Raw genomic sequence first — 24,690 nt, 5'->3', positions numbered from 1 at the left:
CTGACTACAGCATACTGTGCATACAGTAGTTTATGCATGCTTTGCTACAACACACTGACCCAAAGCAGTGTTACACTTCCACATGGTAATAAAACAGCTTAAAGCTAGAGTACCAATCAATACACACGCACTCACATAAACTGTTAGAGACAAGATTATTAGCAACAATGACTGATCTTAATTAAATAATATTAAACAATATTCATAAGTAAGTCCACCCCAAAGTCTGAATATATAGCATTCTTACTTAGGTGAGTAAAACAAAAGAAAGATAACTAAACAAGACAGGCTGAACAATATATTTATTTTACATTATTTATTTTTATCGTCATCTAGAAGTCAACGTGAGCACTAAACACATTCCTACAGACGGCATTGCACTCAGGGATTTTTTTTAGTTAGTTTTTAAAGAGAAAATCAGAACTCTCTTTTTTTATTGGTGCTGTTTGTTTTCAGCTCAGCGTTCAATTTGTTCAATAATAGATTGTTTCAATACGTTTTTAATTCAACAAGCATTGTGTATTTTATCAGTATACTGAAAGCAGAAGACAGACCTGACTGCACTTTAATTTATTGTAGTAATATTGTTATGTTACTGCATATCACATATTTTCCTCATATTGTACGGCCTCACTGAATACATATAATTATAAAGAATTGCTTTATTTAAGAGTCTCAAATTACATCAGGTAATGTTAATGGAGCAGTTAACAGCTGAAAAAAAGAGTTGACAGTGGTGTGATTGCTGCAGTGGCAGCCTATAAAAGCCTCTGAAGAACATTAATACCTTGTTTGCTTTCTTGTAATTACCTAAAAAAAGCACTGCCAGCATTAGTAGGTAGCATATAATTTGTAGTGTGAGCAAATAGGAACATCTAAGTCACAATAAGTGTGACGTTCTTGTTCCTGTGTTAACATATAGTGTAAGTCCTTTGAAACACGCTGTACTTCTCGTAAAATCCGTGACCTGTTTTGCACATTTTCCCTAAAGTTTCCAAGTGGTAGTTCACCTTTAATGTTATTTCCTTTCACACATTTTGCTGCAACTCTTTCGTACAGCCCAACCCTTAAAATGCCAAGGGTCACGAGTCAAACATATGCAGCCCGGATTACAATTTATTACCCCACATTTGCCTGATAATTTTTCTCTTTTGACAAGCTTAGGTAAATCATATAGCCTACTCTATAATGTATGAGGACTCTGCCGGCTTGATGAGTAAAGTCCGTTGCTATTGGCTGTTACCCCTGTGGTGTTTGAGTTCCCACAAGACCAATAAGGCTTGTCTGTGTTCCGACATGACTGGAATCACTGCAAGAACAGGTAGAGGTCCAGGTATTTATAGAAACCATATGCAAATGGATCAGTGCCACGTTGGATTGTTAGAGCAGAGAGGTGACAGTTAAATACATGTACATAGAAGGAGAAATATATAGGCTTCTCCCTCTCTTTGAGACAAGTCTAATCAGTTAGGATGGCCTCCTCTTCCTCATTTCATTTGAATATATTCAGCTCGGACTCAGACTAAGAAAGTGTCTCTTCCCTCCCATGTATATTATTCCTTCCCGCTGAAGGCTCATTATTTTACAGCAGGGTGTGTGAGAGGTGGCCCCAGTCTCTGAACTCTCTGTCGAGGCTGTATTAATCAAACTTCACACAGCGGGGAAGGGTCCACCCACTGACACGGCACCACTCATTCTACACTTGAGGACAAAAGGGAAAACACACAACCTAAGCTGTTACTGTGAAACCGCTAAAGCTTTTGAAGATAACCACTTTTTACTTTCACAACAATAGCCCCTACACCCGTTCAAACAGTGTCCATATTTAAGACACTATTTAACAGCGTTGCTCATCCATTTCAGTCAACTTTGTTAAAATTGTCCTCTTCCTTTTCTCCACAGTGGACAACAAGATCTTTGCTTGGGGAAATGGCACCAGTGGACAGTAAGTTAATTACAGTAGTAAAAAGATGTAAATGAGCATGTGAACAGTGCGTATTCCCTCTATCCTTGGTGTTACAGCACTGTTCAGACTTTCATTGCCCTTGCTTTGCTTTAGGGGACTATTCAGGTGTCCATAAAAGTTCAGCTATCTGTGGTCAGTTTTGTTCTGCCCAATGGTCATTCAAATGCCTCACTGTCTTCTCTCGCCATACTGCACAGCTGTATATTAAACTGCAGAGAGACACTACAGCACATAGACAAACAAACAGACCGACATAGTTATACACAGAGACAAGTTGTTTTCCTCCTGATGAGCTTCCTTGTTAAAACTTCTCCAGCCAGAAGCCAGTCTGGCTGTAATGACATCTGAGGGCCTGGGGGCTGCAGTGATTCAGTGGCCCTCAAGTACTCAAACAGCAGCACTGCAGACCTCAGAGAAATACATAAAAGAAACAGAGGCATCACTTCTCACTCTCTCATCATCTCCCATTGTCCCTTATTCTCCTTCTCTCGCACTCCATCTCTCCGTCTGTCTCATTCTGTCTCTTCTCTCATGATGCTTTGACCCCTCTAAGCAGGTCGAGGCTCTCTAGTGGGGAGCTTATAGTTGGAGGAGCCTATAGTTGGAGCTCCATAACACCCACTTGCAGAGCAAAGGGTGAGCATCTCCGTTACACAACTGGCACTCTGATATCTGAAAACTCCTCAGCTCTCCTGTGTGTCTCACTGGAGGCGAGTGAGGAGAAGAGTACGAGGGAGCTGTGTAAATTTAAACTGGCAAACTTTCTGATGGAAATAGCAGTGACCCCAGAGTGGTCTTGTCTTGAGTTGAAGCATTGTTGTAATCAATACAGGCTCTCGTGGGGATGGCGGGCGAGGACCTTTCGTTCCCCGTTTGTGGAAATAATGGAGAAGACTGTTTGTTATTTTTCCCAGACATGCCGCAAACTAGCAGATATGGCCGGGGCATTGCAGGTTATGACGCTGGCTCAGGGAAACAAATACAAAGAGGAGCATTTTATCAAGAAGCAAACAGCCGAGCTCTGTTTGAAGCTGCTGGGAGCTCACAGGTCACAGGGGTGCTGGGGCTTCGTTTGACCAGCTCATCTTGAAAAGGGGTCTTGGATGTTCTTTGTTCACTCACACTGGGGACATGGAGACAGCAACACAACTCCCAGCCAAGGCCTATGTAAAGTCATTTGTACAGCTACAAATTGAGTTAGGTTCAGCTATTATTTCTTCCACAGGAACGTAAAAGTGACCTCCCTGAAATATGCCTGTTAGACACACTCCATATATGAGTCTTGTCTGTATAGAGAAAACACAACAGAAAGACAATGCCATAGTATTGCTGTGGGGGTGTACTGTATACTAAAGAGTGATTTTTCCTACATTAAAATTACACTTTACTTGTAGATGTTAATCGCACAAAAAGAATTGAATCAATGTTTATTTTCCTGTTTTCAACATAAATAATGACATATTTTTGTTTTTGATTTAAACATTTTTTTGTAAATCAGTATTTTATTTGCATGACAATTCTACAAAAACAGAAATATTTGTGATTTATTATCAGGGTCTATACTGTTATTTACCCTCAAGAGATAACATTTCTCTTTTTCTTTCAAGGGACATTTTACCCCCAAATCAAAAGTACGTTATTTTCCTCTTACTTGTGGTGTATCAGTCTAGATTGTTTTGGTCTGAGTTGCAGAGTGTTGTAGATATCGATCGTAGAGATGTCTGCCTTCTCTTGAAGATAATGGAACTAGATGGCACGCAGCTTGTGGTGTTTAAAATGCCAAAAAATATGTTTGAAAAACTCAACAACAACGTGTCTTTCCAGGAATCTTGACCTGTTATTCGAGATAATCCACAGACCTTGTTGTGAACAGTTTCATGTAGGAACTATTTTCTTTTTACTAAACTATACCTGCCAACGGTTTCACTGCCGAGAAGGAAATGTGCACCTACTCATGGACGAGAGGCTTGGTGCTCGTGTGAGATGTAAACAGCAATGTTGTGTTTCTTGGCTGAGCTGTAACATCAGCTGGCATAGTGGTGCTAGGTTAGCTAGCAGTAGATGCACGCTTCCCTCTGTGCAGTGATACGGTGGGTGTAGTTTGGTAGAAAGAAAATAGTTTCTACATTAAACTGCTCACAACAAGGTCTGTGGATTATGTTGAGAAACTGCATCATGATTTCTGTAAAGAGACATTGATGTTGAGTTTTTCAAATGTATTTTTTGGCACTTTGATCACCACAAGCTGAGTGCTTGCTGGTTACATTATATTAGAGGGAAAGCCATATTTCCAACGCTCTGCAACTCACACCACAGTAGGGATGTTTGGATTGTTAAATTTCAGGCTGACGCTGATGTTTAAAATAGCAATTTGGTTGATAACCGATAGCGATGTTTGTTATTGTTGTCTTATTGTTTTTGTCGTTATTTATTCCCCCTTTTGTGCAAGGGAAACCGAGAAATCTTAATTGTAAAAAAAAAATTAACTAAACTGTTTTAAATGTATTCAATCATATACATTCATAAAACAACCTTTAAAATAATACTCATTTGTACTGAAAAGAGCTTGAACGCATCTTAATGTAACACAATGCAACCTCTATCAGCAGGTAGTTGTGGGCATTGGCTGCTGACAGATTATGTTAACTAGCTCTCCTCCTGCGATGAATCAACACATATTTGTCAGCAGTCAACGAGGCGAATGTCAGCCAATACCAGTGTGTGGCTGATAAATCAGTGCAATCCTTACACCAAAACAATCTAGATTGGTAACAGTATTACAGGAAGGAGTAAATATATATTTATTTTCAAATTTTGGGGTGAACTTTCCCTTTAAACCTTCCCACAAAATATCATGGTATCCTTAACATGACAGAGAAGAAACCATCAAATTATATTGTTTGTGTGCTTTTCCCAGGCTGGGTGACGGAGAGAGGACAGTAAAGTACCAGCCAGTTGAGGTTAAGTTGCCACAGGAACTGACCACTAAAGGAAGCGACACAGATTTGGATGTCGTCAGCATAGTTGGTGTGGCCTGTGGAAGCCGACACTCCTTCATATGGACTGAAACTGGACAAGCCTACAGTTTTGGGAACAACTTTTACGCACAGCTTGGCTATGACTTCCAGAGGCTTGACTTCAAAGAGCACCAGGTATGAGGAGGATGATTGAGTGTTTACAGTGATCACGAAATCAAAACTACATACATGATTAATATCTGAAATGCTTACATGTGGCATGACACACAAAACAGCAGAAAAACGTGCACTCATTACATTCAAACCAATGTGATTTCCTAATGTCCCCTTAATACATCCACATAATCTCTACAGTATATTATCATTAGTTCTTAATTTGTTGTTGTGTGTGTGTGTGTGTGTGTGTGTGTGTGTGTGTGTGTGTGTGTGTGTGTGTGTGTGTGTGTGTGTGCGTGGGAGGGAGAGAACGAGAGAGGAGGGTAACGATGGAGGCAGGCCTGCGTGATGGATACCTCAAGGGCCTGGATGGCTCTTTGCTGGTTGTCTCTCTCTATCTCTGTCCTTACATGGCTTTCCATACAGTAGCATGCTGCTGAACCATACAAATCCTAAATTAAGTGCTGTGGAATTGAAATTGGCTCTCTTGTGAAGTGTTCCACTTGCATTGGAGCTTAATTTTGCCTACTCATATCATTTGATTCAGTCCCTCAGTCCCTCTTTTGCTCGCTGCAGCCCATCGCTCCCTCTTCCTTCTCATGCAAAATAAGCCCATTTAATGTGACAGTGTCTAGGTGAATGATTGCCACTCAACACTTGATATATGGGCATGTGCTTGTGTGCGCATGTGTACTGGATATATTATATTTTCGACAGATTTTCCCAGTCCCTCGCAGTGACATCAGTGCATTGCTACACATTACATCTTTCTTTTTTTTTTTCCTTTACACCCACCACATATTGTAATGGATGGATTAACAAAAGACGAAGAGCCTATGTGGCAGAGTATTTCACTCTGCTCTCTCTCTCTCTCTCACTTAGACCAAATATCGTTTCCTGTTTTTATCACCTTCTGTTTCTCTTGTGCTAAAGTCAGAGTAGAGTAGGCATGTCATCATGATACGAGAAATTTAGTAGTCGATACCAATACTAGTGAAAGTCCATGATTACCAATATCCAATTTGATACCACTTGTTTTCCTCAATCTCGGGTCCTCTACCAGAGGCTTGGGAGTTTGAGGGGTCTGCACAGTATCTTAGCTGTTCCTAGGACTGCACTTTTCTGAACAGAGACCTCAGATGTTGTACCTGGAATCTGCTGTCTGCTGGAGCCACTCTCCCAGTTTGGGGGTCACAGCCCCAAGTGCCACTGGCAACACTGTTGCCTTTACTCCCCACATCTTTTCTAGCTCCTCGTTAAAACCTTGGTATTTTTTGAGCTTATTGTGTTCCTTCTTCCTGATGTTGCTGTCACTTGGGATTACTCCATCTATCAGCAGTACTTTCTTCTGTTGTTTGTTGATCAATACAATGTCCGGTTGGTTAGCCATCACCAAGGAGTGTATGTGCATATCTATCTATCTATCTATCGATCTATCTATCGTTCTATCGTTCTATCTATCGTTCTATCTATCTATCGTTCTATCAATCATGTAAGATGTGACAGTTGGTCTTTGTGGTAGGCTATTTATCCCGCCCCTCCTCCACTCTGATTGGACGGTTGGGTAAAAAGCGACAGAGACAAGTGCAGCATTTTACCCAAAGCTGAACATTTATCAACTCTTGGTGACCTGAAAGTGCAGAGCTTATTATTATTGTAAATACACAATATTCCCATTGCAAAGAATTAAGAAAATACACTTGCCTCTGGGGAAAAAATGCTTCATGAGGCATCAAGGTAGGGCTTTCGCTACAGCTGCACTTGTTGCTGTCTTCCACATGTTGTTGTTGATCTTCCATGCTGATAGGCGTTCTTCTTCCACCAATAGCATTTAGTGGTAGCCTAGAACATTTGTAGGCGTTTATACTGCCCCATCAGGTCTGGAAAAATTACATTTCCTGTACTTGGAGTAAAATGAGTACCCTCATGTTTTCAAAAGTTTGGCATCAACTTGGTACCAAAGTATTGGTTCTCATGACATCCATAGTATGGAGACTTTCAAAGTCTCCTGAAACAAGTTCTAACCTGCTCAGTCACTCAGTGCTATCTGATTTATCTCTGTTCCTTTCGGATTACATTTCCTTAAAATCTTAACTACCAACAGATGGTTAGGTTTTACTGCAGTATTATCAACCATCATTTCTTGCCTTCCTCCCACAGTGAAGTGTTCAGTTACTGTTTTTTTATAATGGGAGTGCTGTTTTCTTGTTATGTTATCTGTTGTTCTTCTGGCCTTGTTCCAGCAGTAACATAAGACAACTCCCAGAAGAGAGGCCTGAGAGTTCATATGAGACTGGCCTCACACTGGGGGGCGGTGGGGGGGTAGACAGTACCCAGCCACCTGGCAGCAGTATGGAGTCCCAGGGGCCAAAGCTCTCACCTCTCGTCTCTGATAAAGGCCACTGGGATCTGCATGACTGCATCCAGCCCTCACCTTTTTCTGTTTAAGCAAAGGATACTGAAAGGGGGAAATTCAGCAGTGGTACTAGAGAATGGGACCTGGTGGTATGTGTATCCCAGAGTCAGCCTCTCTTATCATTCTAGCTGTACCAGTGGCCTCTGATTGCCCCAGGTGGAGGCCCAAACCGTGGACTCTTTCTTGTATACCACCAACCTCCATCTTCTTTTATCCTTTTTGCCTCCCTGTGTTCTTTTTTTTCTTCAGTAGGTCCAGAAAAGCTGCTCCACCTCCAGCTATCCCCCAGACTCCGCACTATACGATACTGGCTATTGTTGTAAAGAATCTGTAGGTTGGAACTGCTGGCTTCACCCCTAAGGCTCCGTTTCTCTTTACCCTCTGAAATGGAGTGGTAGCAGACTGCTGAGATCTGAGAAACACTATATTCTGTTCTTTATTGGCGTAGTGATAAGGTGTTGGGATTCTGCTCACACCTGTGAGCCCATTGTTCGGGCCCGCTATGGCATTTCACCTGCAACAGACAAGGTTAGACCAGAGCTCCTATTTAATGGTTTGATTGACATAATTTTAATGGCACACCGTGGGGAGCTACATGTCTGTGAACGGAAATGAAAGTTAATCTTATTTTTTTTCCGCCTCTCATGTCTCTGCCCCCTCTCTCTCTCCCCTCATTAGGACAATGACATTGTCATTTTCTCAGGGTTTTGAGGGATGTGTTTGTATGCAGATAGGACAGTCCCTCTTTAGTTCCCCATGTCCTGCCTTATATAAACATTTAGATAAGAATTAGCAGTCATTGGCTATGTTATTGCGGTAGCTGTGGTGTTATCGAGCTAGTATCATATACCATAGGTCTGTTTGTTTTTGTGTGCATGAATTTTTTTTTTCCTCTGTATACATAGCATAGCTAAGTCTCTAAGTAGGTTAACACCGCCTAGCTGAAAATGTACCACCCATTGTCTGTATTTCTACAAAACTAGGCAAAAAGCGACCATGGGAGCATGAAAATAAACTCGGTTCCTAAGTGTGACACGTGTGCAGCTTGAGCTTGGCACGGCATCCATGTTCAGCCTGGCTGAGCACAACTTGTTTGAATGTCATATTTATCCCTGTGTTTTGTCAGAAAATTAACTTCCTGTGAGTTTGCGGCAGAGCCGAGCATATGGCCACAGCTCTCTAGAGATGACAGCCTAGCGGAGCGGGAGCTCGCCGGTGCCGCTGCCCTGCTCTGGCGGCAGATGCTCCGGGCTTCTCCGCGATTAAGTGGAGATCATCACTGTTTTCTTTGAGCACCGCTGTGCCTTGTACTCTGAAGTGTTCCGTTAATCACTGCCTGCCTCCCTGCCTTTTCCACACAAGCTGCCAAAGCACTCATTAAGTTTGAATCTCCCTCTCACCGCTCGCTTGCTCACCGGCTCGATACATTGCGTGACTGAATCTTAGCAGTCACCCTTTCTGCAGGAACACAATGGTTTGTTGCACCTGTTTGCTAGAGGGATCATAAAAGCCACAACATTTTTATGCACACTTGTTTTCTGGCCCTCGTCTGCTGTTCATTCATTTTTAAGGCACTGTGTACATACTGTAAAAGTGTCGCTCTTTGTGCCACTGAATGTTTTCTCTAGTCTGTGTATGCTGATGTAGTCTGTATTTGAGTTTCTCCCCAAGCACAAAGATGCTGCCTTGTTTCCAGTACAGGCCTCTGAGGGGAGTGAAGCCTTTTCTACGCTTGTCTTTTTTTTTTCCAGCAGTGCCCCCGCCTTCTGCATGTTATTAGGAAACACTGCTAGACTCTTTAGCAGTTGTTAAACATTACTACGTTATCCTGTGTGTGTCTGAGTGTATGTGAGTGTGTCGAGTTTATGGAATCAGAATGCAGGTATAATGTAGAACACAACTCTTGTCAAAGAGAAACAAAAAAAGATAGAAATTGAGTCTTTGTTAGCCCCACACTCTACCCCCCCAACCCCAGTATCGCACATCCAGTTGCGTTGTGTATATCTCCTACACAAGCAACCATCCATTGTTATTGTTAAACATTGTGACACGCTTTAACCCTGATTGATCTTGATCTCCGACACAAATAATAATGTGATTACAGGCTTTTCTCAGCTTCTCTCTTCACAGCAGTGGAAAATAACATTAGATATTTCCTTTCATGTTAATCGCCTTGGTTGGAAGTATACCTCGGTGCACCAATAGGCCTCAGTAATGCCTCCTTTCTTCTAAAAAAAACCATCCAAAATAACCTATTTGCAGCACACCCACACACACATTGCTTAGCTCTGTAACACCGTTATTCTGCACCCATCAAAGCCTAGCTTGCTTGTCCTGGTGCAGCGATCATTCCCCCACAATAGCGGGATGGCATTACTGTGCTTTTGAAAGCATTTGCATGGCAAAGCAATTGCATGCACCTTGTAAATAAAGGAATTGATCCTGTTCATCGCAGGTTGGATTTCCTGGATAAAGCGGTGGGGAAATGGATCCCTTCGCCATCTCACATCGATATACAGACCCCGTTTCCTCATCCTCAAGTTTACTTCGCAATAACTGTCTGCTTCTTAATCTTGGCTGTCAGGCTGTCAGGCAGACACACAAAAACGTATGTGGTTCTCTCTGCTGCATTGGTTACTTGGCAGACACACTGATTAGTGCCAGTTTGCCTCTTTTTCAATATGTAGATACCCAGATAGAAAGCTGGCCCCATTCATTGAGTCCAAGTACCAAAATAGCAATTGCAGTTCTCAATCAACTATGAAGAAATTGGTTTGCATTGTTGGAAGAGGTTGATTAGTGACTTTTTGAGGAGGCTCTTGAAATTACTTTCAAATCAGGCCGAGTTGACAGACAGCTGGTTCAATATTCATTTTACAGTGTAAGGTCAGCAATAAAGAATAACGTTATTTTTTGTCATAGTTTTCACTGTAGGCCTGTCGTGCATTTGGACCTTCTGGGCCTGCATATTGTTATTCAACACGATAAACGTTTATCTCATCTACTCAGAATCAAATCTATTCACAACTGTACAAATTGCCGGTGTGCTCTTGGCATGGTACAGCTAATTTTTGCGATGCAGAAATTCCTTGTCAGGGGCAGCCAAGGGAGAAGGTGTCAGTTTGATACCACAAGTACACTAACGGCTGCGCGGGAGCAGAAGCGTTCGCTGCGCTTCGGTGACGGTGCGTTTGATTTCAACACTGACCACCAGTGATGCCAACCCCGTAGTCCTCATCTGAGCTGCCTCTTGAGATGCGAACATAGACGTCCCTCCCCCACATTTCACTTTAGACTGATGCTGCTGAGAGAGAGAGAGAGAGAGAGAGAGGGAGAAAGAGGGAGAAAATAAGTGAGAGGCTGCCAGACAATAAAGTCGCTGTATAGTATATACTTCTGTCACTTGTCTATTGTTACACCGCAGTTACAAGCTATGCAGTACGTGGGAACTCAGTGTGGGTGCAGAGCGACCTAAACTACTATACCCAACTCCCCTAGGGGCACCTCAAAGGACGCTTGTTCTGTTCCTCCTCTCAGGCCCTGGGCTCTGCTGAAAAAAACGAGAGGCAAGGCAAGTGAGAAACAGGGAACAGAGGGAGTTAGTCTCAGCTGTGTAGGAAGGCTAACCTGCGCCTCTGGAGATCATGCGTCTTTTCAAAAGTACCACAAACCCATCTTTCTGACTTCTCTGACTTGTTCAGGGCCACAGTTTTGAAATAGTTCAGTGTGATGACTTCTGCTGCACTCTGAAACTCACTAAAGGCATTCTTCACTGTTTGCTATTCTTTTTACCATTAGATTTTATGCAAAGTTTGCACTTGAAATATGCATTATTTTCTCAGTGTGAATGAGAGAATATGGTGTTTGTGACCTTGTTTCAGTTTGAATCATATGCCCCACTGTTTCCTAATATGCCCCTAGTGTATGTAATGCTGAAAGCACATTTATTACACATCAATAATTCTGTACATTTCCTTCTGGAAAACTAATTCTCATAATAGGATTTTGTCAATGTGATTTGAATAATGATCTCAAAACATCCCATTTTAGGCTACTTAACTAAATAGAATATTACTGATTGCAACACTTATCCATGGTTGGGGTTTTGGTAACCTTCTTTTCTGTTTCTTGCCAACAGCCAATTTTCTCTCAATTAAAGCATGATATTAGCACTCAGTAGGGCATAAACAGAAACAACCGTACACTACTGAATATCATGCCTTGATTATGAGCTTAAGAGTGGGTGTACAGATGGATCCAGTTTCTATACTCCTATTAGAGTGCTGGTGTTTTTATGTGCGTGCGTGCATGTGTGTCTGTGAGCGAGGGAGAGGGAGTCGATGGCTGCATGTGCAGGAGTGTGTGTCTTTGTGACACTTCGGCTGCAGGAAAAGCTGGAAGTTATCAGCTGTATCCTGTTTAAACCTCTGGAAAGGGAGGGCGGGAGTAAAAAGACAAAAGTCACAGGTATAGTGGGAAGAAAAAGTGTATCATTACATTGAGAGCCAGTCAGTGTGATGCCAGTTGGCCAAAGTTAGCAGGAAGCTGTCCTAGTAAATGGCAGCAGCTGCTCGCAGTTCGAGAGAGCATGTCCCAGTCAGAGGAGAAAAGCGATGGCATCTACATTAATACTACCTTAATGGCCCATCTGGCACTCCGTAGGGTCCCTGGCTGCGCCACCGACTCATAGGCGTTTGACAGGCAGTCTCCAGCGCACCAGACGCGCATGGCATGCCAAATGGCGGGGAGACGCCTCCGTGGCGCACAGATCTGTCAAACTCTCTCTGACGCTGTAGTCACACAGGCAAGGGAAGTTAAGGCAAGTTTTCACACGTGATTGGTTCTTGACATGGATGGGGGAGAGGGAGGAGGGGGGGGGGGGGGGGCAGGAGGAGAATGACTGGCTTGTCTATCTCTCTCCTCCGCACCCTCCTCAGATGCAAACACACATATGTGCACACTCACAGAGTGCACACACATAATCACACACACACACCTTCACACAGACACACACTTCTCAATACTAGATGCTAAGTTGCCATGACCAGATTAAACCTCAATGAGAAAGCCAGGTTAAGATTAGCCAGTGGTGGATTCACTCTGCTCTGATGGCAAATGGAGATAACAAATATTATTTTTGCTGCGAGTCACAGCCTCTCTCTGTAAACAAATACTGGAACAAATTGCTTCATTGGAAGAAATTGTGGAAGGTCTTATCAAAACACCACAGGGGTTTCTGGCTATAATTGGCATAATTGGTTGACAGAGCAGGCTGCAGTCCATGATGTGGCACAGCGATGCACTTTATGGGAACTGACTGATCATGGCTTTGGGTCTATAGATTGCCCTTTCAGATGTTTAAAGATACTGGGCAAGAAGTGCATTACTTAATATATAAACGACCAACATTGTAGGGTCCATCAGTTTGTTGTATTAGGGAAATAATTAACAACTTATGTCGTGTCATCCTCCTTTAAATCATAGCAAGCTACATTAGACACTTTAATTTAATCAGATTTAAAATCAGACTGTTCCCTTGTTCCGTCACCTCGTGACTGAGGTCTGTGCCCTTAACTAACAACATCCTGTGCACACGGTTGAGGAGAAACTTTAGCCAGTTTTACCCGTGGATGATCTCACCCAAATTCCTACTCTACCCTATTTGCTTGGCCTTTCCATCAGCCCCTGTTGAGCTTCACAATACTGCCACAGTGGAGGTTGCTTTCAGAGCAGGTCACATTCTGCAGTACCCACCAGCACAGATCACAGTCCCAGAAGTCTGTATCACACTGCTGCTGGGAAACTATGGCTTCTTTCTGATGAGTAAACTACAGACAAAAGTACAGCAGGAGTACTTTAAAACATTTGCTACCGTTCTTTCTCTCGCACTTTTTCTTAAGGACATTTTGAGAGATAGCAGCAGTTCAAAAATGGAACGGAAGGTTCTTTAGAAAATGCATTTCAAATGGCTTATCCAGTAGGTAGCCCCAGAGGACACCTCAGGGATAAACCTTGGCAAGAAAGGAAGATAGAGGAAAAAAGTGAAATTGGAAAGAAGACACAGCCGTGACTAAAACAGTAGAAATATATAGAGAAAAGGTATCCTCTTAACCTGCCGACGCCGCTTCAGAGGAATCACAGCGCTCCATATCAGTATTCACTTTCTGAACACTCTGCTGTGTTCTGTGTTTATAGAAAAAGTCTAGATCCGCTGATGTCTCTTGCCCCAGACAGTCTCATATTTAGACAGTCTGTGCAGGTAATTTCTAAATGACTCACACCATTGTTCGACACTGTCCCGGTTTAGTTTTGTGGTTTCATGTGTGGTGTTATCGCTGTAGCTGATGTTGTTCTTCTATTTAAAGTAAATTAACTTAATGACATGGATGATAAAAAAAGGTGTACTGTTTTATTTTAAACTAAACAAAACACAAAACTAGTGAAATTGAGGTCAGCTGGACAACAGCTGCCAAGTTTTGCGCGCGAGAAGGCGAAGGGAGGAGAGAGATAGAGAGATGAGGACTGAAAGGAAAGAGGAGAGGAAAAAAAGAGGAATCAGCAAAATGGGTTTGGGGGGGGGGGGGGGGGGTTTGAGAAGAGAGAAGAGCAGGAGGAACTCTTCAACTTTCACTCTCATTCCCAGATGTGTTGTAGGCAAGACGTAGCCTTTGAAGAGCTGGTGGCAAAATAGGCAAAATATGAATACACACACCCTCTCCACTTTCCCTCTTTCTCATATACTTCCTCTTTTCCTCTCTCTTTCTTTCGCTCCCTCTTTCAAACTCTCTCCACATCTCCCTCTCTTTATCTTTCTCCCTGGGCATCTCCGTTCCTTAGTGGCAAGCCCAGCTGGGGGGTTTCTGTGGTACTGTGAGTGAACCTTCACTGTCTCCTTCGGCAGGCAGCTGTCCCTGCACAACACACAAGCGCTCGCACACTGCACTTACCCGTGCCTCTCCTGCTAACTTAGGCTGACTAAAAATATTTTCACATACACATTTACATTTGTGAGGTCAGGTCAAAATGGATAATTTACAACTTTACAAAATAAATCTCCTTTGTTAGTTGAAGCTGAGATTTCCAAACAAAAATAAAGTTTGGATACATTTTTTATTTTCAGCGATATAAAAGAAGGACAGGACTCTTCTTCCTACAAGACTATTATTTATGTGCAGTCTACTTTAAAGCCACTAGAGGGAGCTTACATGATGCTGTGGTCCCTCATGCCTGTTTTATAGAAGTGTTGCTCCAGCAAGGAGGCTCAGTTTTTCAAATGTCCCCCATTATGTCCCTAAATGCCATCAGCTGTCCCGCAGTTTCCTGTTTTTTTACAAAGTAGAGATCATAGCCTCTAACCCAGACGAGAGACAAAGACATAAATTGGTATTCAGAGAGTGTGTTTCTTCAAACTAATACAATAATTGCCTCTCATGTGTTTGTGTTTTAACACAGATATCCAGTAGTGTGAGTCTACGTGTGCGTGTGCAGAGGTGATAATTCTACAGTTGCTCAGAAGCTCGGGCAGGGTGTGTAATGACAATAACAGAGAGCATGCCTAGGCGTGCTTTCAATCTGCTCCCCAAATGTAATGAGTCCGGGCAGAAGTCTGGTCATCCCAACTTGATCAAAAACGGGAGGAAATCTGCAAATGATTTATTATATCCTGCGGAGATTCATCAGTTACACATGTCAAAATGATGCTGAGCCGAAAATTAAAAGGCATCTTTCGTCACCATTATTTTCCTAATATAGACGGAAAGTGGGAGCTGGGAAGCAATTCAGTCAGGACAGCGGAGGAAAACCGTTTTATCTGGTTCAGTTTAGAGTGTGTTCAATTTTATTTGATCTCACTCCATCTGTATACATTTTATCTTTCCCTAAAAAATAATGAGTCAGTGTTAAACAATGATACACATGATTTGAATAAGAAACATCACCAAAGCTTAATTAGTTTTTCACTGTCAGTCTGAAGAGTACCACATATTACACATAATTTGATTTAATATAAGCGTGATTATCACCTCAGCACATTCAAACATATTTTTTAAATTCTGATTCATGCACACCTTATAGAAACACATGCACATTACCCCTGCCTCGTGTGCACTTTGCCCTCTTGCATTACATCAACCTGCAGAGCACTAATACATATTGCCAGTTAATCATATTTTCCTGTCTCTGTCCCTCCCTAATAGGAGTGGGGTGACATGACAGCATCCGAACTAGACTCCCAGAGTTGTCCTGCTATAATGTTACACGATCCTCCCTCTCACGTTACTCAAACAGGCTTGGCCGATGGGATTTGCTGTACTGTGCGCTTCTCCTCTCCTCCACTCCTCCTGGCCTTTTCCTGTGACAGGGCTGCCGATGATACAGATCCACTGTGACATTTTACATTGTGCTCCCTAATTGCAGCAGCTGATAGTGGGATAGCTCACCATACAGCTGCATATTTCCTTTTTTTCAGCCTTTGGCTTTTTTCTTCCTTGTTTTTTTTTATTTTTTATTGGAGGTGGCTAGCATGGGGTGTTTTACTGGTTCCGACTATTTGCATTGTTCACATGTTGTGTGATGATATGCTATTAGGTGTTTCTCCCTGCTGTGCAGCTCTATCTGGAGCAACACTTCCATTAATTTAACTGGAACTTTAAATATAATCTTTTTGTTGTTAATTTAAAATCCTCTTTTCTAACATTTGCGCAAGCGAACAAACACGTCTGTGGGCCAAAGTGTATTTGTCCGTTCCTTCCTTTTACTCTGGTGTTGTGTCCTCAAGTGTCTCCCACCGCCTGCAACTCCCAAACTGAAAGCCAGAATAAACCTGTGTGACAGATGCAGCTCTAATTATACAGTTGTTTTAAGACTGTCAGGTTGCAGCGAAAAGGGAGCCAGCCATTTGGGAAAGTGAAGGAGGAGGGTATGGAGTAGGAGGAGGGGGGTCGAGGGGGGACGGTTTGATGGACGGACATTGTAACACCAGCATCTGGTGATAGCTGCAGCTGCCGTATCGTTTTCCCACTGCCAGCTTGCCAGCTAAATAAATATTGCCACGATCTGTCTTGTACTAGCAAGTGTAAATTACTTTAACACGTCAATAACTAGTTTACAATGATGTTTTTTCCTGCCATTTCAGGATATGTATTGATTTCACATTGCTGTTAAATGGCACGAGCATTGTTTCCCTCACCCTGCACTTTGTTTTTCACATAGACTCCCAAGGAACTTGGCAGGAACAGGAGATGAAAGGGGAAAGCTGTCTATCCATGCAGTTATTCTACCTTTGCACTCCCTCACTGAATAGAAAATTGAGTTAACAATATTGAATATTGTGCCCCGTATGATAGCAGGAATCACATATGTCTGTTTGATTGTGAGAGTAAGAGTAAGATTTTTGAATGATTTCTTGTTTGTGCGCTATTCTGTCTTTTTACCTTGGTAATATAGACTGTCTATAAATGCTTTTTGAGCCATGACACTTTAACCGTAGTGTTACATCCTGAAGCTCATAGTCTCACCACTGTATTAAAAGAAATCCTTTCTCTAAAAATGTGCATCTAGTTTGTTCCTTGCTTTATTAAATAGGATTATAATTGGCATAGAAGATGGATAAGTCTTTAGTGTCAGTGTCACCAGTATAATTTTCATTTTGTTTCAATATCTTCCTCAACAGTAAAGAGGAAAAAATAGTCAAGGAAAGTGATTCAGTGAGAAACAATGCCTACAATATACATTTTATGTGCGTGAAAATAGACAAAGAAACCATAGAATGTAAAGTATGTAAATGGCTCTGCATGATGGTTGTTTTTTTGTTTGGATATGCACGTGTGTCATGAAGTGGGAGCACGCACGTGTGTGCTGCCATGAAGCCTCTCTGCAGGCGTGCTTACACTTCTATATTGTGTGTCTATTTTCATTCATATGGGTTCCTCCTTGCGCGGACAGATGTTGGGAAACCCACAAAATCAGAGCTGAAGCCGCACTATAATCACCGCGATTTTAATCAAGGTCTCGCATTGTGACCCACTTATTTTCTCACAGTGCTGATTGCACTGCAGTGCAGTGACGACTAGCATTACAAAACTGCAGCCTGTGATTAACCTTCACATCATATACATGTCCCCTAACCAGCATACAGCGAATCCTAATCCCAAAATTACACCCACTTGGACTGGAAAACCTCTCCCTTTGTCAAATTTAAACATTTTCCTCCCTCATCCTCCCATCTTGATATGATACAATGATGATGCCTGCGACGTGCATATGAGCAAATTGAGGTATGTCTGAGTATGTTTTACTAAACTGACATATTTCAGTCAGACAGCATAATCTTTTGTGCAAGCATGTAGTAACACCCTGTGACCTACCTATTTTCTTCTCTACAAGTTAGATGCAGCTACAAAATGTGTTACAAATAAAACACATGCACACACACACACACACACACACACACACACACACACACACACACACACACAGGCTTTTGTGAGAAAAGGGAAATATTCTAACCTTCTCAGCCATTTTCACCAGCATTATAATTTTCACATCAGTGATAATAAAGCAGATTGATTATTCATTCTCATGCTTCAACACCATTTAATTGTGTGGCCAGAACACTCCAACTTGGGGTCAGCAGGGTTCTGTCTCATTTACACAAAGCAGCATCAACACGCACACACACGCACACAAGTTCAGAAATCTCTCTCTTTCCTTCTCTCCTTCACAGATGCTCTCTCAACACCTTCTCAAAGGGCCCCCTAAAAACATGCCCAGACTGGAATTCGCCAAAATATCTTTTCTGCTATCAAACACACACTGTGCCCCATCTCAGTCCCAACCCACTTATTCCTTCAACATCTCAATTAATACCCCCTAGGAGGCATGGCACCCTGCAGGGGCACAGAGACTCACTGTGGTGCTGGATTCTCCCTGTAAATGGTCACCACAGATGCTGTTGTACTTTGATTTTAAACCACGTCAATGAACTATCACTTAACTCCACCTTCGTCCCAATCAGCACCGACAGATTAAACACATTATTCATGAGCAGTTGTCAGAAATCACGTGTATGTACTGTACATGTCTTTGTTTGTGTCTTTGCACTTGAAAATTAGTCCAGTTCTTGCTTCTTTGAGGATTCAGGGACTTTGATCTCTTGCACTTGAGTGATTTTTAAAGGTTCCATGTCTGCCATACATCGCTGTTTATGAAATGTTTTTATTCATGTGTTCTTTGATCGGTGGAAGTTTCATAATGTTGAACTGCTAAAGGTAGAGGGCTTGTATATTCTATCCATATGACAGTCATACTACCTATACCATACCTGTAGATGTGCAACAGTCTCTGTCCCCTGTCTCTCTCCTCTCACCCTGCCTGGTCCTCCTGTTCAGTAGCTAATGGGTCGTTGTGGTTTCCAGGGTCTGCTCCAGAAATGTTCTCCTGCGGAGATCTCGTAAGAAGTGCCCTCAGCTGGTCCCTCCGTCTGCCATTAGGCCTCTCCACACTTTTTATCCCTAGACCTCCGAGACCTCAAACTGCCAAATGAGTTGAATTATGGCCAGTTATGTGGAGTGGACCCGGCGTCACGGGGGAGAGGCCTGAGTCAGTGGAACTAACCACACTCCTGACCATTAAAAGGCAGCCTGACACTGCCTCTTCATCTTCCCCCCTGCTCTCAAAGGCCGGCACTGCAAACCCATGTCCCCCAGAGGAGAGACACAGTACAGCAAACCAACCAATGAGCCAGGCAGCTAGCCAGCCAGTCTGTCAGGCAGGCAGGCAGGAAAGCAACCAAAGCTCCAATCTATAGTGTAGTTCCCACATCATTAAACGTGTTAAGTTTTTCCTGGTCTCTCTTTTTGTTTATAGGTTTTTCTTTTCTTTTTTTTTCACCTATTTTTGCCCTACATTTTTGCCCTATATATTCACCTGTTTCTCATCTGTCTCTTCCCTCTGTGTTCCTCAATCACCTTCCCTGCCATTTTTCTTTTTTCCCCCCCTCTGCCCTTCAGCTAAGTGGGTGGGGTTGCAGGGTTATAACCACACAAGGTTAATTGCAGCAGCTAAAACAAGCATGGCAGCCTGGGCCCCAGCTACTGTATAAAGGAGGTCATCTAAGTCAGGCAACCCTCACAAATCCACTCACAGCATCTACAGTCACACGGATGCTGATCACGCCAGCCTAGGAGACCACAGTTTGCATCCCTCACAGACAGACACAGGAGACACACACACATACACACTTGAACACATGCACACACACTGCACTGAATTTGATCTGTCACAATAACAGGGGCATCATGACATGATGGATACAGCCCTTTTTTTCCTCTTCTCTCCCCCGTTCTGCCTCTCTCCGGTAATCTTGATGCAGTGTGTAATGTTTGCTGTAGCCGGCGGCTGAAATTGAATGAGTGATACAACCAGAGGTGCTGGGATTACCGTGGGCAGAATTGATGCTATCTGTCCAATGATGTGTTATTTTGTGGAAGTGAGGCAACAAACCGGAGAGAGAAATGGTCGCAGCACTCTGTATGATTTTACAGTTTAAGTGGTGAAAGACAAATAGAATAACAGTGATGTGCTAGCAGGGGTTGTAAATGGTTGAATAATTTTCCTCGATTTCAACATTCATTTATCTTTTCTGCAGTCTTTTGCAGGGTTTCGCATGGCAGCTTGAATGCTATTTATCCCTCTAGTCTACTCACAATTGCAGCATCAGCGAGCTCAGGGCCCATCTTTAGAGGTGAGACAGGTGGCGTCCGGTTTCTAGTCCTCTAATAGGGTCGGCTCAGGGAAGGGTCAGAGGTAAACTAATGACACCTGCAATAGATGCTTCTTCTTGGAAGCCCAAGCCAAGGCTGGGCATAGGCTGGGCTTGTGGGAATAAAAGTGTGCTGCTTTAAGACTCAGCAGGCTGCGCCTGGGTCAGACACAAACCACTGAAAAGACTAAATTCAGCTCTTTCTGCCGGTTTGGGGCGCAAGCAGAGGGTCCTGAGCTATTGTTGTGGGGTCAGGTTAAAGCCGTCCAGATTTCCAGAGCAGCTGACAGCCATTCATCACAAATTCAGCAACAGTTCAGCACTGTATAGCTATAAAGTTCTGCTTAGCTAGGTTAAAGGCTTAAGAAAAAAGTTGTCACTTTTCAGTTGTTAATGCATCTAAATGGTGATATTCCATGGTTCAATTTTGATGTGTTTTTTCACTTTCTCAATCTGGGAAGTGGATTAGGAATCTACATGCTCAAAGTCAACTGTTACTTTCACCCTACAAACCATTTTATTTATTAGTGGTTATCAAATAGCAATGAAGACTTAAGTTAATTGTCAGGGGAAAAACAATCCCTTTTTATCCACCTTGCAGTTAAACTTGCGGCAAACTGCACGATGCATAGATAGTTTCTTCCACATCCTTTAACACCAATCAACTAAACTCCTGTTTCCAGGATAATCGAAATGCTTGCTTGTGCCTCAGCTCATAAACTCTGTCTTTACCCGCCACCATTTCCTTGCGAGTGCCCGATCTGTACTGAGCATGTGCAACTCTTAACAGAAATAAGATGGAAGTAGCTAAGAAGTGAACTGTCTCGCTTCCATCATTAGCTCTGGTAAAAAATGATGTGTTTAATACTTAATTTCTAACCTGATTGGGCAAGTGTGTTGCTAGACTTACTTGTCCGAAGAAGCATTTTACTTGCCTCTGGCCCTTATGTAATGTTGGGAATACACGATTTTGTTGTGTAGGTTTCTCTTTCCTGCTATAGGAAACTTTGATAGGTTATGGTTTGGCCAAGTGCATCGATCACAGTAGCATCTTTAGCAGTCACCTTTATTTTTGTCCTGTACTCTAACTTTTTAACATTTTTAATTGCTTCCTTGGTTCCAGATATGTCCAACAAATGTAGTATGGTTAGGTCAGGTGTAACTTATTAATATGTTCATTGTGACAACTTTGCCCAAAGAGTTTTGGCTTCTTCTGCACAGTTGATCCATTCTACATTGTAGTTATTAGGACTGCAACCCTGAAAGCTGAAGATGATTTTTCTTTGTCAGTAAGTGTACTTGTTGGGATGTTCCAGTCCCCAGATTTAGCTGCAGAGTTGCAGAGTGAGTGCTCCTCTCTTTCACGCCACTGACCCAGACCCAGGGTGACTCTGACTGAGACAGAGGCTGTCTGTCTCAGAGGAGGAGGAGAGGCTCTGCCCGGTCAAGCTCCAAGATAACATTATCTTCTGCCATCTGCTTAGAAGTGGTGAATTTACAACTCACAGCAACCTAATACAATACAAACTCTGGCTTTTGTTTGATATCTAGTGTCAACAAAAAATGTTAGTGGACATTACCGATCTGTCGTTAGCGTAATTGGCACACATTAACTTGGAGGGCTAACTTGGCTTGTTTACTATAGTGTATTACATCAAACGACGCTGTCACCCCGAACATCCTGCTGAACTCTGTTCAAACTCTCTCTGGAAACAAAGCAATCAATAGTCGAATATTTGTATTAAAAAGCCAAATCTGATTTGGCTGACCTTATTCTGATTTGGGTGCAGCTTTAGTAAATATTTCAGCTCTTGTAGACAGCTTCTTACTTTTGCTTAAAAATTGCCTCCTTAGGATAACACATTGTGCACTCACTCATAGGGCTGGGTATCATTTGAAAAATCACAATACCAATATCTTTAAAGTGATACGGATACCAATCAAGCCATTTGATTCCTTTTTTTTCCTACTTCATTCGATGTACCCATCACGTGAATGGAGGCATTCAGTTGAGGAATATGCCACCAGACACCACAGGTGTGTAGTATAGTCATACTTAACAATGTTTTGGTTGGCAACTCCGTCAAATACACCATGCTCGACTCCATCACACCACACAGTGTATGGGTTGTAGCTGCTGCAGTAGTGGGCCAATTACATATCACATTAAATCAAAGAATGCTTGTAGTTATTGGCTGAGAGTGAAACCTTACGAACTGGGTACAAAAAGGATCCAATGCAGGTATTGTTTGACTGGAGAAGTTTTGATATTTTTTGTTTTACTCCTTGATGTACTGGGTTATGTCAGTGTATACCTTAAAGGTTTAGAGTACCAATACTCCAGCCCACTCACTCACTTGCTTTTGATATACAGTATTTGCCACTACTGTCACTCACTTGAATGTACAGTATGTGTTTGTGTAATAATTGTATGTTTTCTGGCTGGCAGAGAGAGACTGTGCTTTGAGGGAAAAATTAAATAAGAAGGGCTATTTTTCTCCCCTCTGTAAACAGCTGGCAGCATCCCATGCTTGCACAATTAATGGGCATCTAATTGGCAATAATCATTTTTACTTAAGCAAATTTAAAATAGGCAGTTGCCCCTGGAACAAACAGCTGTTGGTGGAACCTTCTGGCAACATAGCGTGGATGTTTGAGGATGTGGCTGATCAATGCTTACAGGAGGTGGTCCATACATGAACACTTACATACCCAACTGTTGGCACACACTTGCACAAGCTTTTCTACCTAAATCCATCAACAGTGCTGGAGGATTTACTGTATGTTGCCTCGCGTGTATTTGATGCATAAATTAAGCTGCATCCAGTATTTATTACCACATACAGTATGTTGTACTTTAGTGGAACTGTGTTGTAGAACATTGGGAACATTGTTGGTTCCTCTAATTATTTTATTACAACATTAAGTGATTATAATCCAATGTTTTTCTGTAGAGATGGGTATTAAAACCTGGTATTAGTGATGCAAACCCCCTAACGCTATGTCTTACACAAGCACAGCGTGCTAGCTTGGCTAATAGCGAATTCTTATAAAAAAGCTGAAACAAAAGTTGTCTGTATGTACTGTTTAGCTTAGTTTTGCAACGCATCTTAAAATTCTGCACATTCTTTCAAAGTTCTTCTTCTGTTTAAACTTTCTTCAACCAGCAGTAGGCTACCTGCAGGCAGTAAATCACAGCAGCAGGACAGACTGATACTGTCTGATGAAAACTAAACTTTACTCAGTGCTGTGATGTTAGGAATATTTTAGACTTTTCTCCACTCAGTTGATATTGAGTTTATCCAGTGACTTTGCTTTTGTATACAGAACTGCTGCAGCTCTAGGAGCAAAATTAGTTATTTTAAAAACATACAATTCTAATCCTGTTCTGAATTTATTCTTTTTTAAATGAAAATTAAGTATCATTAAATTACCGAGCTGATAAAGAGTATCAATGAGAGTACCCTTATCAATAAAATCCTTATGATAGCCATCCCTGTTTGACTGTTTAAAGAGTTCTTGCTCAGTTTGTTCACCCACGGTGACACTAATGAGCCACTGAAGTTTCTTGGCGGATGTTTTTTTGCAAAGATTTAATGTTATTCAGAGTTGAGGGCTCAATTATATTAAAGAGTCTAGATTTATTCCTCACATTTTACATGGTGTATAAAATGTAACATTATGCTAAGGTCCTTCTAAGGTGCTTCTGCTTTCATACAGCTAATGTCTGACAGGTCATCTATATTACTTGAGACACACAGTGAACCATATTGTTTCTCTGCATCCTAGGATTTTAAAAACATGGAAATTTACTGCCATTTGGAGGAAGTGGTCTTTTAGCATTGTGAGCACTGAACAGTGATTTTTTTTTTTTTTCCCCACAAAAGTGGAACTTCACTTAAAGAGAGGAGTAAATTTACTTGAGCTGGAGAGGCAGCATGTAAGACTTAGCTAAAGAAAGGCAGTATTATATTTTTTACAACGATGATTTCTCTATGCTGTCAAGGACTTTTCAGCCATATTGTTTTTAACATACTTGTCGAATCCTCTTTTGACAGCGTTTAAGGTCAGACCTCTGCAATGTGAATCTATAGAGTTGTGATTTCATTCAACTGAAAGCAATCCCGCCAAGGTTATGATTCAATAATAAAATACTATGAAGAAGTACAGTACTGGCAGGAAGGACAGAGCCTTGCGGCTGGCAGACAAGCAAGCAGTAAGCAATGAATTAAACACAAAATTGCGCTTTGCCATATAACTCATCTGGCTGGGAGTTACTCAGACTGAAAGCCAAATAGGACATCAGGAAAAAAAAAACTTGAAACTGTAGTTCATTTGACAAAGGTACAGTGAAAGTCTCTTCGACTTTGGCTCTGGGACTTCTAATATAAATGCACAAATTAATTTATATGAT

At 42.0% G+C, this 24,690-nt stretch overlaps 1 protein-coding gene across 1 annotated transcript in view; it reads left to right on the top strand.

Annotated features, from left to right (window-relative positions):
- LOC126395033 (uncharacterized) overlaps window positions 1-24,690 on the top strand; it is a 317,047-nt gene that overhangs the window by 43,767 nt on the left and 248,590 nt on the right. The window contains exons 3-4 of the mRNA XM_050052234.1: window positions 1,903-1,945; window positions 4,884-5,118. Of these exons, the coding sequence (XP_049908191.1) occupies window positions 1,903-1,945; window positions 4,884-5,118 (278 nt within the window). The remainder of the gene's footprint in view (window positions 1-1,902; window positions 1,946-4,883; window positions 5,119-24,690) is intronic.

Source organism: Epinephelus moara, chromosome 8 (assembly GCF_006386435.1).
Source record: "Epinephelus moara isolate mb chromosome 8, YSFRI_EMoa_1.0, whole genome shotgun sequence".
In the NCBI taxonomy this organism is placed as follows: domain Eukaryota; kingdom Metazoa; phylum Chordata; class Actinopteri; order Perciformes; family Serranidae; genus Epinephelus; species Epinephelus moara.
The sequence above is the reverse complement of the archived record's forward strand: the minus strand, read 5'-3'. Positions and strand labels throughout refer to the sequence as shown.